The 17791-nt window shown below is 32.5% G+C and overlaps 1 protein-coding gene across 1 annotated transcript; it reads left to right on the forward strand.

Annotated features, from left to right (window-relative positions):
• Positions 1–3134: 3134 nt before the first annotated feature.
• LOC108693621 (tight junction protein ZO-1) lies at positions 3135–16349 on the forward strand. The gene is made up of 17 exons (XM_018202656.1): positions 3135–3619; positions 7153–7322; positions 7592–7794; positions 8134–8562; positions 9148–9214; positions 9308–9458; positions 9816–9967; positions 10586–10880; positions 11381–11552; positions 11653–11878; positions 11954–12128; positions 13551–13760; positions 14129–14470; positions 14565–14800; positions 15118–15319; positions 15468–15889; positions 16201–16349. The coding sequence occupies exons 1-17, from the start codon at positions 3404–3406 to the stop codon at positions 16202–16204; spliced, it is 3672 nt and encodes a 1223-aa protein (XP_018058145.1). The 5' UTR covers positions 3135–3403; the 3' UTR covers positions 16205–16349.
• Positions 16350–17791: the final 1442 nt, after the last annotated feature.

Below are 17791 nucleotides of genomic sequence, written 5' to 3' on the forward strand. Positions count from 1 at the left end.
GCGCTTGATAATTTCGTTGCGTTACATTAACTTATCAATGCAATTAGGAGATTTCGTTATTTAGATTGAAACATCAATTTTCTTTCTTCCTATTTATCTGTCGCTCTCTTTTATTATTATAATATTATTCTAATCATAATATCGATAAAACTCATTAAATTTAATTACATTAAATGTTAAGCGCGCAGCAGGAAGAGGAAGAATTTTGTAATTATTTATCGCAGTACTGGTGGTGAATAAAAGTGATAATAATTTCCGATATAACGAGTGTCTTTTTATAATTGTGCGAAGAAGAGTACTCTTGAATTAAACAATTAATTTTTCGATCGATAGGATTCTTCTTCGAAAAAGAAATTTCTGAGTAAAAAAAGAAACGTTACTCTGAATCCGTGGGAATAGGAACGAAATAATTGACCTGAGAAACGTCTTGCGATTGGAATGTGCATTCAATGCGGTCAATAGTTTTCTTTCTTCGATTGAGGACAACATTGATCAATGAAAATAAGGAAAGAAAACATTTTGAATTTTGAAGAAAGCTAAAGAAGCGAAATCTCATCATTATTAAACCACATGAAAAAGTAAACTTTTCTTAAAATGAACCAAAAAGGACATAGTAAAAATTTTTCCTATTTACATTAAAACTTTGTCAAAAGTTTTATGTTGAATTTCGAACATATCAGAGTGTTAATTTAATATGTGATTATGTTATTTAGATAGTTGTGTTAAATTAATATTAAACATTTTTTTATTTAAAATAACGCAATTTATTGTGCAAGTAAACAAAAATAATGTATTTTAAGACATTCTAAGATAAATGAATGAAAAATTTTAGTTAATTTAATATAAATGTTAATTTTATTTAAAAAAAATATGTTGCCACAATTTATTTATGAATTGTATCAATTTTTTTGTTAATTTCTTACATAATATTTATCTTACTTCTTAACGTATTTATCTAATATTGAATGAACTATTTAAAATTTATGAAGTTAAGTTTATGAAGCGTTAAGTCGGACACAAATTTTCCAACTGTAAACGTAAATAAAATGTTGTAGCTTGTTGTTAATTATTTCAAACATTTGATCAGGTAAAAGTATTTAATACTTTGACCTGATCAAATTTTCTAAAATTTGTAATAAGTACATTTTAAGATTGTTATCAAAGAAATATTCTTTGTTAAAGATAATCGTTACTTAAAAGAAAGAAAGTAAATTGAGTAATTACTTTTCTTAGAAATAGAATAATATTTGTGTGTGTGCGAATCGTTCTTCAAGCGAGAAGTTTATTAGCAAAAAAAAAATCGCAATTTTAGTTTTCGGAAAAGCTGGAAAAAAGTACCAAGTGATAGGAAATTTAGCTTCAAATTTAAATCCAAAACGCGAAGAAAATCTCTCTTGATGCAGCGACGGATGCATCTCTCTGAGATCGTTGAAAGAATCGATTTGAGAGATTGGGACGTTCGAGGTCTTCGAGAGGTTCGGCCCGCGTGGTTTCCGAACGAAATCGAGCGCTTCACGCTACGTCGCGTCCAAAGCCTGGCGTGTAAAGGAAGAAAAAGAGGCGTGCATTGCACGAATGGCAACGACGAGACTTGTTGTGTCGTACAGCCGTGGCTGCGTGACCGAGCAAGGCGAATGGGAGCGAGTGTATCGAGTCTCCTCATGCGCGGAGAACGGCGTGAACGATCAACGAGGAAGGGAAATTCGCGACGAGAAAAACGGGTCAGTCGCAAATCTCGGAACCACGGAGCTTCTCCTGAGTTCTGAAGCGTGATATCGATTATCGAGCAAAAATTGAAATTTGCCACGTTTGCGAAATTCGTCTTCTCGACAGGAGACACGGTGCATGTGTTCGGCTCGCGTGTTTCTTCGATTTTCTTCTTCGATTGTGAAATCGAGGCGATCTCGAATGAAGTCTGAGATAGGAGGGAAACGTGCGCGACAATCGGAGAAATCGCAAAGTATTGGCATATCCCAGGCGACATTCGTTCCTCTACTTTCAGAACAACTTCTCTTTACGTTGTTCATTTTTCATTTAGTATATCGTGTAAATTATTCTCTTTAGTATTATTCCATTTATTATGTAAATTATATTAAAATTTAGATTCACGTACTATTGCTGATGTCTTATCTTTTGAGGTATTAAATTACACTGCGCTTAGTTTATAAATTTACATTCCACATTTTATCCACACAAGTTTTTTCTTACAATTATACAAAAATTATACAAAAAGAAATATGTAAAAAAACATTTTGTATTTATTAAAACCAGTCCTTAAAGGACTTTTAACAACTAAAGCCTATTCTACAATGTTCTCTTTGTTTCCTGTTTCTTATTTTTTACCTTTTGCTTTTATCTTCTTTGCAACCGTTTTATCAACAATTGTATTTTTTGCTACGTATTTCTTGTTTCTTTTGAAGTTCGTTAACTTTTATCTCGGGCGATGTAAAACAAAAAACCGGATAAGAAGCAAAAAGAAAAGATGTAAAAAATAACAAAAGGTAAGAAACAGGAAACAAAAAGCACATTGTAGAACAGGCTTAATGGACTCGAAACAAAATAATAATACTAAAATAATACTAAAGATGTTTTCCTCGATCGTGACTTAAAATTTATTTAGTTCATGTGTTTAAAACATCTCTGGCTTTGTTTTGCGAATTTCTCGGCTCAGTATAATAAACGGGATTCTTCCTCTTCGCGCTACTCTTGAGTCATCGTGAGTCTTGTCAATATTACAAAACTGTGTAAATAATCTCGTGTTGAGAGAAGAGAGGAGAGGGAAAATTGATGTTTTTTTCTTAAGGACGGAAATTAAATAACGAAATCTGAAAGACGGCGAATATCTGTTTTGATTGCTAATCATTACACAGTGTTACACAATATCGAAGGAGAACGACATAGAGGCAGCACACAGACTGATCTCTACAAATTCCGAAGCAATTTCTTCAAGATACTTTCCACGAAGAGAGGCGTGAAGAGGCATCAAGAAGTGGCGAATATTCAAGTGTGAAATCACGTGTGTTCTTTCCTTTCCAACGAAGAACGTCGATGACAAAAAAACTGTAATGTATTGATGATTACTGCACAATTCCGTTTTTCCGTTTAACGGCAGAACGGCGAAGTTTTTAAACGCAGCAATCACTTTTGCGCAAGAATTGTATCAACTATTGATTGGCGATCAGCGCGTTTACATACGTCGTATAACGATGCGATCGCGACGGAGTTGCCTGCGAAGTAAAATCGATCCATCAATCCCACGTGGTTCCACGTAAAGATACGGACGTCCAAGAGAGGAGATGCTCCAAGGGTCGCGAATGATCGGCGGAAGTGCGCGAGGGAGCGGCCCGTGAGAATCGTCCTGGTGGATCGCGCATACTGGGAACGTCTTCTTCGCGTTAGGAGGATGGACAGGGGCGATAACAATATTGTCGGAAGTGGTGGAAGTAGCGGAAGTGGCGGCGGTGGCGGTGGAGGCGGTGGAGGTGGCGGCGGCGGCGGAGGCGGAGGCGGCATCGGCCTCGGCGTGGGCTGTCACGTGGGAAATTCTGGATCCCCGCCAAACTCCACCTCGTCGACCCACGGCACGATGCACAACTCCTCCGGCGGGTTCGACGGCCAGGTAGCGCATCTCCCGAGATCTTTAAGTCTGATTACGGAAGGTCTTGTGTAAATATTTGCATGGTCGTTATATAACTTGTTCCCAAATAATTCCTGGAAAATTCGATTATCACAAATCTTGGGGAATCTTCTGATTCTCTCAAAATCGTTCTCGATCTTACCCGGATGCTTAGTAAAATCAAATTAATGTTCGAAGTTGAAATTCGATCGTTACTTGATTTACATCAGAACTATTTATGCCCATTTCCACCAACGTAGATTATGTTTAATCTCGGTTTAACTTACTCTTTGTCTTTTTTTAATCTTTTAAATTAGAAAAAGACAAAGAGTAAGTTGAACCGAGATTAAAGTTAAACTACATTGGTAGAAACGAACATTAGAAGGTGAAAATTTTTCTTGGACTTTTTTATAAAATTATTCAGATTTTTATACAAAATTAAAAATTTCTATATACTTTTCAACTGTTTAAAAAAAGTTCTCAAAACGTTTTTTGTCTGAAAGTTCTTTTGATAGTCCACATCTTTTCTGAAATTCTTTATATAGAATAAATATCGCTTAAGGAGAGCTTAAATAAAATTTCTATATTTTAACTTTTTAGAAAATTTCTCAATTTTTTTAGTGCGAATTGAATATTTCTCAGAGGTACTGGAAAAGTTTGCATTTTTTTCTAAAATTCTTCGTGAATTCTGAAATTTTCAGACATTTCTAGGATTTCTTATTTTATAATTTCTGGAAAAAAAAACTTATAAAATCTAAATAGATTAAAATATTTCTTCAAAATTTTCATAAATTTAAAATATAAGACAAATTCTTAAAATTTATGAGATATTACAAGAATTTTTTCACCAGGGAAACGCTGCACTTACGTTTGCATATGAATTGATAGGAATCGAGGTGTGCCTAGAAGTCGTGAATGATGAATATAGCACATCGTAGTTTTGTTTTATTGATGTCACAACGTCAATAACGGGGATGTTTATTAAGATACTCTCTCTCTCTCTCTCTCTCTCTCTCTCTCTCTCTCTCTCTCTCTTTCTCTCTTCTTCTATTACTGCTTCTATTCAAGTTTATCCTGTACGAGATACCGTACCTGATCGAATACGGGATTAGAAATAACTTTACTACATGTCGCGTACACGAAGGCGATAACTCTGCCATTTGATACGGGATATTGGATTATCTGACGATCGCTTTCATGCGCGGGAGAAGATCTCCTGTAACACGTGCTCTCAAGTGATTCACAAGTCCATCCGGAGACTAAATTTATCACAGCAAATTGCAGGACTCGGGCATGAGTTTAATTTTAACGGCGAAATTCGTCGGTCACGCACGACCCATTGTTATAACCTCGCCAAAATTAATCTAATTATCGTGCCTTAACGCTCGATGCTCGATGATGATTATCGTTAATTTAACTGGCGCGTATTTCAATGAAAACACGCCACGGAGCTAGGAATACACGCGGAATGTGTATAATTACACCATTGTATTCGCTTCCATATGTGTAGTGAATGAATTATGGCTTTTAATTAGGCGATGCTGTCGTCTTCTAACCGCTGGTTAAACGTCTCATTATGTGCGTAAAAATAAAATGTTAATTTATTTAACATATATGAAGTATCATTATATTTTTACGGTTGTAATTTTTACCTTTATTTCGATGTAATTAAGAGAAGTTTGGTGAATGTAAATTTCATACCAATGCAAAGTTCAATGGAACAAATTTTACTGAAGTGTCTAAAACTTTAACTATAGAAATAAATTTGAAAATAATTTTGTTGGATTATGTTAAAATAATAAGTGGGACACTTAAGCATAATGATTAAAGTTTTGCAGAAAGTTTTGATATTTTAGCAACCAGACCCATCTTGAGCGATATATACAATTTTACATATTTTAATGGTCTAATAAAATTATTTTCAGATCTGTATCTAACTAAATTTGTATATTCTTTTCATATAGCGATTTCAGACTTTTCGCTAATCTTGTTGTACGGAATAAAGGCAGAAATAAAGACTTCATTACACTCGCTATTATTATCAAGATGATTTAAGGTGTCGTTGCATGATATGACAATGTATCTTTTGACTTTTCTACAGTTTTGACGATATTATCTTATTTAAATATGACTTATAACTGGATTTATCTCTATTTAATATTAAGAGATGATGTAAGTACATGAAAGCGTGCCTTTCAGCATAATATTATTGTAATCATTTAATAATAATATGCCAACTGACCATAGCGATTATATCACTAAACGTATCTGTAAAGATGTTTATATGACGACGTTAGCAAAAAATGCAATCAAAAGTTATCGGTAACAGAGTGTCCCGTTTTAACTTAGACATCAAAATATCTCGAAAACAATGCATTAAAAAAAATGTTTCAAATAAAAGTTGTAGAGTTTACAGAGGGCTAAGCAGATAAGCTACTTAGATTTTGGGTCTAATAAAGCTCAAGTTGTATTTTAAATAAGAGAACTTTGAGCGCTATTGAAGACTTAGTGAAAAATTATCACGAACAAATTTTCTTTTTTTTTCCAATACAAATTTTCAATAAAACATAGGCGTTTCTATTAAGAAATTTAATTTACTCAAAGTGAGTTCTGAACTCAAAATCTAAGTAGCTCATCATAGCCTTCTTTAAACCCTACAACTTTTATTTAAAATATTTGTTCGCAAATGCATTGTTTTCGAAATATTTTGGCGTTTGGGTTAAAATGGAACATCTTGTATAATAGTGATCTCTTTAAGTAATATTTATATCTCACCAATTTTATTATTCATATACATGAATTAAATATTATTGGCACTAGCAATAGATGAAAACACGATAATAATTTGCGACCTTTCTGATATCTTTGAATAAAATATTATTAAAGTAAAAGAGCGTATAAAAATTAATTATAGAAATTCAATTAGTTTTGAATAAATTAAAATATCAGACACAATTAGTTATTGAAACTATTTCATTTTTGTAATATGGAAGAATAATGATAACTTTAATCATATGTTTCATCTGGTGAAAAAAGTCTCATAATATTTTTAAAAATAATATTTTAAAAAATTTTTCATATTTTAAATTTATAAAGATTTAAAGAACAAATAACTTAAAAACTTCAAATTTTATAAATTTTTTTCGAAGAAAGAAATTAAATCTCAACGTAGAAGCTATATTAATTTTTTATACCACAAAACTATAGAATTTTAGAAAATATTGTAAATTCAAAATATATAAAGAATTTCAAAAAAGATTTCTTAGTATATAATTTTTTATGCAAGTGTTCCAATTTGTATAAAAAAATCTAAGAAATTTTCTAAAAAGTTATAAAGTTTAAATACACTCATATAAATCGTTAGAAATTCTAAAAAAATTATGTGAAGAATTCTGAAAAAAATTTTTCACCGAAGTCAATGAAATATGTTAAAAAATAGTTTTTCGAAAGTTTAATTATATTCTAGAACTATTAAACTATATTTTTTCAGTATTGGCAAATTATTTAATATTATCTTATCTTCTTTTTCATTTAAGACTAGTGACAGAGGATGGGAGATCCACCATATTAAGGTGACCAGAGTCCCAGGTTATGGCTTTGGAATAGCTGTGTCAGGAGGTTGTGATAATCCTCATTTCACTAATGGCGACCCAGCGATCGCAATCTCTGATGTGCTCAAAAACGGCCCAGCTGAAGGAAAATTACAGTAAATTCACCACAGCAAATAGCAATAAATTTTATTTTAATGCATTTTACATTAATATGTATATAGAATAATTTCTCTTTTTTTAGTCTATATAAAGATTTCTTACAATCTTTTATTTATAATCTCTTATTTATTAACACTTTTTCATTGTTGTTGGCATTAAATCTTAATTTACATAAAAACTTTTTAATTGGAATTGTTTATAAAATGAAAAGATTATTGCAAATTATAATTAGCAAGATTATTATTTGAAAATGTATCGTTAATAGAGTGAATGACCGTATTATCTCCGCCAATGGAAAATCGTTGGAAGGCGCCGATTACGCAAAAGCTGTGCAGGTTTTGCGGGATTCTGGTTCTACCGTTTTGCTAGTTGTTAAACGAAGAGCTTTCTCGAATTCACCCAGTTGTTTAGGCAGCGGAGTACCTCAGAGTCATCGGCTTACACTCACACGAAACAACAAAAAAGATGGTACGTAATCAGACAACATGTAACACTTTTGCGATAACTTGAAGATCTCGAGCAATATACATACACATACGTCTAGCTTTCGGTATCTTTATCAATTTCGTAATCCGATTTCGTAATCTCATTTAATTTAATTTAATTTAACTTGTTTTAATTGAATTCAATTTAATTTAATTTTTTGAGTTAATAGTTAATAGATACGATTTCTCACGCAATGACAAAAGCTTGAATCTTCAAGCTTTTTATTCTTATAAGCTTCTTCTTTATTTTATAAGCTTTATTATAATTTTTATCTTTACAATATGTAGAAAACAAGATGTAATTTACTGCTTTGATTTCTAGACTTCGGCATAATCCTGGGATGCCGATTGTACGTGAAGGAGGTTACGCGAGAGAATATTGGAGTGAAAACCGGGGACGTGTTAACCCGAATAGGTAGCGTCGCCGCCGACAATATGAGTTTGAAGGAAGCTAGAAAGCTGATGGACCAGTGTAAAGACAGACTCTCGATTGTAATTACGCGGGATAACTCATGCTGTCATGTGCAGCAACAAGGTAAAGGGGATAGTGGTGAATACTTGTCGGGCGCAAGTTACAGTAGTCAGAACTTATACGTTCCGCCACCCACGAGGCAGCCTTTAGAAGATAAGAGTAACCTCGTGCCAAGGGGCCGCTCGCGAGGTCCGCTGATGGACGTATCTCTGAGCCAGCTAGATCTACCAGCTACGCCCACTGTGGATCCACCTAGACCACCTCCACCGAGACCGGAAGGTACGTATCGCGATATGGGCGATTATTTCGATCATTTCAAATAGTAAAAGTCTAACTAAAAGATTGGTACTGATAAAAATCTCAAAAAGTTCCCAAGCTGATTTCAGTATTAAACTTAATAAAAAATCTATTTTTACACTTTATTGTATTTTTGAATATCTTAATATAATTTATATAATTTCTTTAATATCTTAAATATTTAGTAAAATCATTCTTAATCTGATAAATAAAATTATCACCCATAAATGATGAGTCTTGCGAATTTTATGTATATATTACTCAATATGAGACATAGCAGTTAAAGTGTTAAATAAAGCTTTAATAACTATTCATTATTATTTTTTTACTAATCTCGGATCTAGTGTAAAATAATATATTAGTTTTATTTTTTTTTATCGAAAATTTCATTCGATATTATCTTTCTTTAATCCTTTAATGCTATTTTAATGAAATACTGTTACTAATTATCTGGATTGAAATTATCTTAATCAAATGCTTTCGAAATTAATAACATTAATAATGAAGATTGTTTTCTTTTTTTTAATCCGCGAAGTTTTTTACTTAATGTGCCATTTCTCTTTATAGATTATTATAGTACGCGTAGACAATTGTACGATGAAGATTCGGTTTCGCCTCGGACGAAACAACCTATGTAAGTAGATAAAGTTTTATTCTGCTTTATTCTTTTAATTAGACAATATGCAATGTTTATTTACTATACGTATATAATATTATCTATATATAGGCCGGATCCTCGATTTATTACATTTCAAAAGGAAGGATCCGTAGGCGTACGATTAAGTGGTGGCAATGAAACCGGGGTCTTTGTAACCGCAGTTCAAGCGGGAAGTCCCGCATCGCTTCAGGGTCTTCAGCCAGGAGATAAAATTCTAAAGGTCAGTTAACAATTCGTGATAAGTTATTACCACTTATTTACGTTTAGATAAACTAAATCCATGTTCAAAACTCCAAAGATCCAAAAGTGACGAAATGAAAAGTAAAGTTAATGAGTCTAACAATATCATTTATCAAATGATTCTTTTATTGGAATAATTTTAATCTTAAATTTATTAGGGTTTATTTTATTAGAGTTTAAAGTGTTGAAAGTATATATTTAAATAATTTTGTTCAAGATTCTCTTACAATTATAGATTTTACAAAATCTTTTAAAAGAGATTTAAAAAAATTTCCGATTAGAGATCCTGATTGATCTGTGTGAAAATTTATAAAGAAATATAAAATTTTTGCGACAGATAAATGATATGGACATGAAAGAAGTCACGAGGGAAGAAGCTGTACTATTCCTTCTTAGCTTACAAGAACAAATCGATCTTATCGTGCAACATCGACGTCAGGAATATGACCAAATTGTTGCATCCGGCAGAGGCGACTCTTTTCACATAAAGTAAGTGACATTTATGATATAAATCAATAATCTTAAAAAATATTTATTTAGAATGACCAGAACTACAACATGCAAAATTTAATCAATTCGACGGAAAGATAATTTCCGTAAAGTTGGTACGAAGTACCTCTTTAGCTCGCAACTCCTTGTATCTTATACTTTGTTCTATTTTGCAGTCTACTTTGACATTTCATCGTTATTTTATTAATTTTATTAATTTTCATTTCTAACTCATAAGTATTCTGCCAAATATTAAAGATACTTATTTTGATGACTTTTTTAGACTTATGATGTTTTCACGTTCGATAATGTTTCGAATTTATTCATTTTGATAAATCTACTTTATCAAATTTACTGATTTGATAATTATAGTGAAAATAATTTTTGTTACCTATACCAATTCTATACTGAGAGTCGAAATGTTTGTATTTTTATTTTATTAATATATTTGATACATATGATTACTTTGTGTTGGCTCGTATAAATTTATTTTTGAATTTTTGATTTATTTCTTCGGATCCTTATTCTTTTATATATTATTCTTTTATATATTATTCTAAATTTAGTTTAATGAAAGGTGATTATGACTGATAAGATATATCTTTGTGAAATGCGCAGAACTCATTTCCACTATGAGCAACCACAGAAAGGTGAAATGAGCTTTCGCAGTGGCGATGTCTTTCATGTGGTGGATACTCTTCACAATGGCGTCGTAGGATCCTGGCAAGTTTTCCGAATTGGACGAAACAATCAAGAGGTACAAAAGGGTATCATACCTAACAAGGCTCGGGCTGAGGAACTTGCAACCGCACAGTTCAACGCTACGAAGAAAGAGATGAGTGCTAACGAGAGCAGAGGTAGCTTCTTCAGGAGAAGAAGAAACAGTCACAGACGCTCGAAATCTTTAGGAAGGGTACGAATGCAACAAACTCTTTTTATCTATCTTTATATATTAGGTGTAAAAAGAAATCCATTATTTTTGCATGAAATTGAATGGAAAAATAATGGATTTCTTTTTACTACATCTAATATTATATAATCTAATACAGATTTTTTCACATTGTATATATATTTCATTTATTTAAATATTATTTTGTTTTTTTATATCATACGTTATAAGTGTTAAAAAAGGATTAAATAAGATTTTTTAAGTTTTTTATTTTTTCACGGATCTTATCTTCAAAGATACCAAAAGATTATCGTTCGTTTATTGTGAACCTTGCTGTTCACTTCATCAGTGTGCTTCACGCCTTGATGAAGTGAACGGCAAGGTTCACGAAACATTGGCATTAGCAATGGCTAAAAACAAGGCCATAACCAGCAATTTTTTGATATCTTTTAGGGATTAAATAACTTTGTATCTACATTAATAGTTGATTAGATTAATTTTCATGTTTCTTCTACATTTTTTAGGACCATTGGGATGACGTAGTGTTTTCTGATAGCGTAAGCAAATTTCCGGCTTACGAACGTGTGATCTTAAGACATCCTGGATTTGTCAGGCCTGTCGTTCTCTTTGGACCTGTAGCCGATCTTGCTAGGGAAAAGCTTTTAAAAGATTTTCCTGATAAGTTCACTTCGCCACGTAAGTAAACAATATACTTTGCATTAACTGTTTACTGAATAAAATAACTATGTTATTATATTTTCGAAGCAGATATTGCTGAATATTGAATATTTTGTAGAAATGGAAAGTCAAATGGAAGATGGTACGGGGAAGAACACCAAAACATCCGGTATCATTCGCCTGAGCGCTATCAGGGAAGTGATGGATAGGGGCAAGCACGCGTTGCTTGACATTACTCCGAATGCCGTAGATCGTTTAAATTACGCTCAATTTTATCCGATCGTCATTTTTCTAAAGGCCGAGACGAAGCAAGTCATCAAAGAGATGAGAGCTGGCATACCAAAGTAAGAATAATAGCAAGATGAGATCTGTACTTTTCCTTTCCAAAATTCTATATGCAACGTATGTATATATTATAGATCAGCGCACAAAAGCAGTAAAAAACTTTTGGAGCAGTGTCAAAAGCTTGATAAGATCTGGGGACACGTATTCAGCGCGGTGATCACTCTCAATGCACCGGAAGCTTGGTACCGGAAGCTGAGAGAGCTCATCGATCGCCAACAGCAAAGTTCGCTATGGATGAGTCAAACCAAGGTAAAGCAATTTAGTTAACAAGTTGTATTTGCAGAATATGCGTGCTGTTTGCCCTGTTTTATTTTAATTAAGTATAAAAATATTAGTAAGAATGAAATTACTGAAAATATAACTATGGGATGGTTTTTTTATTCCCTTTTTCTCTTTCCATTCTCTTTCCATTCTTCTTTCACTTTTCTCACGAATATCACGGATTTTTCTCATTGCTCGACGTAATATACTGTGTTGTACGGCGATCTTAGGCAATTTGGGTGTTCATTGTAGCCGATATATAGCCGATACACGGTGTGGGACCTATCGCATCTGCCTGTATACGCTCACACTCCACCTCCCATCCTCTTACCTCCTCCGCTTCCCAACGATAACGTGTATTATGATGAGAACAAGAACCATGACATGCTTCTGTCACATCATCAATCAATATCATCTTTCATGGGAAAATTCCCGCCACTTCCGCAATCGCCTCCAAATTCGGGCGTCATCCGTGAGCAATTTTTCGGCTATATATAAATCTTGCTTGCTTTAACTCTTTAACTGTAAAATTTAGTACAATATTTTTAGTACAATAATATTTTAGCGTTTAACGTGCTCTTTTTTGAGCTAAATCAGTTGTTGCAGTATTTCATGCAGAAACACGATGTATGTATATCAGTTAATCGTTAAAGAAACAATTAAATTGATTTGACCATTCAAACATATTAAAAATGATAATTAAGTTAACATTCGAGTATATTTGTTTAAATAGTTAAAAGGTTAATTCAGCATGTTTTAAGTATGCATTTTTTCACTTTGCATGGCTATATCTAGCTTAATAATCTATTTTCTCTTTCCAAATTTGTCAATTTGGAAAGAAATGTTGAAACTCTCAACTCTAGCCGTTCGAGAATATAAAGTTTTTCAGTTTTATTGCAATAAAAATAAAAAAAAGGAAAACATAGTAATATAATTTAAAGATGAGGCTAAAGTTATTTTGCTAAATAGCAAAATTGTTAATCTTTTTAAGTTATTGAACTAATTAGCAAAATAACTAAAAATGTTTATTATAAAATTGCTAAAATTTTCTCTTTTTTTTATCACGGCTAATATTTACAAATATTTTACTTTTTTGCGCAAGAAAATAGTTTTTCATATATGTTTTATATGTCTGTGAATGCGTGCTTATCGTGCTATCATACTTCTACTTTGCTTCCTTCGCAAATCGTTTAATTTGTAATATGCTTAGAAAGAACAGTTAGAGATATATTATTGTTCTAAGAAAGCATATTACAAATTTAATTTTTATACAAAATATCCATAAAAATATAACTCATGGTACTTCGTTGATATCCGAATAACGTATATTCATTGTGTTGTTGGATATTAATTCACATATCATATGTATCGTTTGCCTAATGTGATGTCCTTTGTGATCTGCGCTCATAGCCGGAAGAAGCTCTCTCGGATGACTTCCTATTCCCGATGACTTCTCGCCTCTCCTACGCTTCCTCTCCGGAGAGCGATTTGGAGCTGAGCCCAGCGCCCGTTATTCCTGGTACTTTGGGTCCACCATCGCGATTAAAAAGTAGTTCCGATCCGAGTATTGCTACTCAAGACGATACTACTGCACCGCCACCGTATTCGACGAATTATCAGGTATAATATTTTCAGTTACATCTAAAAATAGCGACTTACCTAGACTTGATTTACATCTTGTAAATAAAAAAAAATTTATTTCTTATTTAGAGCATATTGAATGCGTTCGATAAAATTTTTTATTATAAGTGTACTAGGAATTTGATAAAAATATTCAATATACAATATTCAATATACAATATCTAATAATTGATGCAGCACTCGTGTGCAGGGAGAGTAAACTTTTTAATTAAAATAAAAATCCAATGTATCAAATTATTTTACAATTTTTTATTTAGTTTGCTCTTCTTGCACTATTTTTTTTCTTTAAGTTCTTTTCTAGGTAGAAATGTACATATAATATCTCTAATAGATTTCTTCACTTCTAGCAATCGTTCGAACAGCAGAAGAGAAGATCCCAAGGAGTAGGCGATAGCAAATATGGCTTCTCCTTGTCCGGTCAAAGGAGTAATCAGTCCGGTTCGCCGGAATATCTGGGCAGTTCCTTCGAGCCTAGATCTCCTCATCATAGTCCACCGGACCTTCCACCACGAGTTGATCGAAATGCGAAGCCGATTAATCAAACGCCACGGGGGACAATAGGGCGATCCGCTCAGGAACGTCTAGGAGTGAATAAAACTGACTCAGTTCTAGATATGGGGAATTACATCAATGCGACCCCTCACAAAGCAAATGCTACATCATCTTTGGAACGAGCTCAACCGAAAGCGGTAAGCGATATTTCTTCTTTCTTGATGTGCGTACCATAATTTCAAATAAATCGTGCTATTCAACTGTAAGATACATTTATGTTCTCTTACATAGGGAAGTTATGACAGTATGTCTTCCTATGATTCGTACAACAATACTAATGGGAACGCGAACTACGGGATGGCGAATTTGAACACATCGACAGGTCGTTTGGGCCCAAATGTACCTGATGATCTCAAAAGCAGCAACATACCAGCGAGAGCGCACGATCCGTATAGATTCACTAGATCTACGGTTCAGCCTGGTTCCACGCACGATGCTCAAACGCGAACTGATTATGCCAAATATAGGTGTGTATTTAACATAATCAATAAACTAAAATATATACATTTATTTTATATATACATCTTTTTTGAATATTAGAAACTTACTTTTTGATATATTGATGTTTAATTAAGAATTTAGAAAGAACTTTTTATATCTCTTTCTTTATAAGATAAGAATATTTTAAAGAATTTTTTTAATATCTTGAAATCATCTTTTTTACAGAATAATATTATAATTGATATTATTTTTTTTATTTTTTTAATGAAATTTTTTATATCATCTGTAATGTCTAAGTGTCAGTGTAAGTTTGTAAGTTCTAATACAAGATCATTTCTTTCAGCCGATCTACCGACTACAAATCGATACCAATTTCACAAAACAAACCACCAGGCACTTATAAACCGATTCCACCTCCAAAGCCGAAGAATTACAGGCCACCTCAAGCGTCGCTTGCACAAACGGAGAACAACGGAAACGATGGGAGTAATTCATATCAACACTCAAAGAGTTACTCTATTGCTACGTCGCATGTACATAATGGGGTAATTATTATTTTAAATATTGTAAAAATAATTATTCTTTCTTTCTTATCATTGTTATCAATGTCTGTGATTCGCGAATGAATACCAAAATGCGTACCTATTATGTATCACGGGATCGTTGCGATTTTATGTAAATTTTTCTATTTAGGTAGAAAGCAACAGTAACATGCAGCGCAACAGCGGTCAGTATTACTACAACATCCCGCCACCTGGTCGTCACAACGACGGCAATATTGTGAATTCACATCACAATTTAAGTCATCTTACGTCGCCGACACACAGTCACAGCCTCAGTCATACGCATTCTCACTCAAGCCCACCAGTAACCACCACGCATTCCCACAGCAACAGTACCGGCCAAATCAGTCTCGGTTTGCCTCATAACCGGAACAGTACGAATCACAATGGATATATGCACGGTAATAATCACGCTCCCGCAGGTCCACTCTATCCCTCCGCTAATCCTGGACACAATAGGGAACCCAGCGGTCTGGACTTGGCTGGTAGCCGAGAGCAAAGAGGAAGCGCTTTCGAACTCTACCGAAAGCCGGTCCATCATTACAATATGAGGTGAGTATAGGCGTAAATAGAGAAGAATTCACTCGGAAGAGAAAACTGAAGAATGCAGCGAGAATCTCGCTCATATTTTAACAACATAAAATGATCTTGTCCTTTGCACGAGCATTAATATTTTTAAAAGCGCAAAATATAAATCTTGGAATATGGAAGAATTAAAAAAAGATTCTCCAGTTAATTAGAAATAACATGCGATGTTAATTATGCGATACAAACCGGTTTTTTTACTTTTGCACTCTTTCTTTATTTAGTATTTTTGAATCCCATCAAATGTAGCTCAGTAGGAATGTTGTTATATGTTACAGTTAACGTGTATCCTGATGCAAGACTAATTATATTAGGATAAATTATCGAATTTATTGGAGTGTGCAGAGGAATGAATCGTGCAATGTCGTAAACATAAATAAAAGAAGAAACGAAGTTGTGCGTTAGCTAATACATAATATTACGAAGAATATGTGCCTTTTAAAAAAATTAAATTTTTATAGAAATACCATGACACCAACGAAACGTTTTTTTTTACTTAACGAAGTACTTAAATACACGAAGAAATTTTACGAAATAGAGAATTTTTTTTATTATAACAAGAAAGATAATGTGCTAAAGATTATCTTTTTCAATATGTAAGTAGAAATCTTATCATATATTTATGTATCATGAAAGTGAGTTTAAAGCTTATTTTTAATGGTGATACATAAAATATGCGCGTACGTTTAATAAGAATAATGTAGAATAAATCTTAAAGGCAGATGAGTAAGTGCAATGTAACGTAACAATACTCAGTCCATTATACACAGGTAAAATCTGTACAGTTATATTAATTATACTTTCACACATATTTGCTGGAAATATTAATAACGCCAGATGGATAAAAAAGAGAAAGCAATTTTATAAACTTATTGCGAAAAACGTCAACATTAATATCAATGAATGTTTAACAGTTTACAATATTTACCGCTTATTCTTTAAGCAAATTATAGAAAGAACACTTTTAATTTGTATGGCAATTATCTACATTATATTGATATATTATTGACGTATGTGATAACGATTAATAAATGAAACTCTCTATTGTTATTGAATAAGGATATAGAGCGTGCCTGACTCTAAATTTGAGGAATTTTTATCGATGAGATAAATAAATATAATAAATAAATATAATGCAAGAAATCAATAATAATACATGATAATATACATTGTTTTATTATGTTGTGTATAATAAAAACATAATGTTGTATATTATTAAATGTTACTATCGCTAGTATCATCATGAATATCATTATGAAGATATAATTAATATAAGTAAAATAAATGTAAGAAATTAAAATTTTTATTATGTCCCCATAAATGACTAGAAATGATAAGGAAAAGAATTTTTGTAACATATAAGAATTTCATATCGTGAAATTAATTAGGAAAGCATATTTTTCTCAAAATATTTGGAGGTAATAATTTTTCAAGAAAAGAGAAATACTTTTTTTTTAATCAGGCACGCCCATGATTATTTATTATAAACTGTATTATGCGTCATTAGTAGTAAACCAAATGGTCTTTTTAAAACTAGGGTGAGGTATTATAAAGAGCTTATAATAGCATTAGATTACAAACTGTGTCATCGTAAAAAAATCTGTGTCATCGTATACCAATACTCTTGTATTACAAATTAAAGCGTAAACAAATTATATTGTTGTTAACGAGGTACGACAGACAGTAACGTTGCACCCACCATTAAATGAAAAAGAATAGCATAAATATAATTATAAGTTTGATTATATTGACGTGATTATTATTCATGATTATTAAATTTAAATGTGTGCGATTCATCTCGCTACCATAGCGAGGCTGTAGGATTTATTATATAAAGAAGACTAATGTGATGTTTGCATGGCAGTTTAC

Source organism: Atta colombica, unplaced genomic scaffold, assembly GCF_001594045.1.
Source record: "Atta colombica isolate Treedump-2 unplaced genomic scaffold, Acol1.0 scaffold96, whole genome shotgun sequence".
Classification (NCBI taxonomy): domain Eukaryota; kingdom Metazoa; phylum Arthropoda; class Insecta; order Hymenoptera; family Formicidae; genus Atta; species Atta colombica.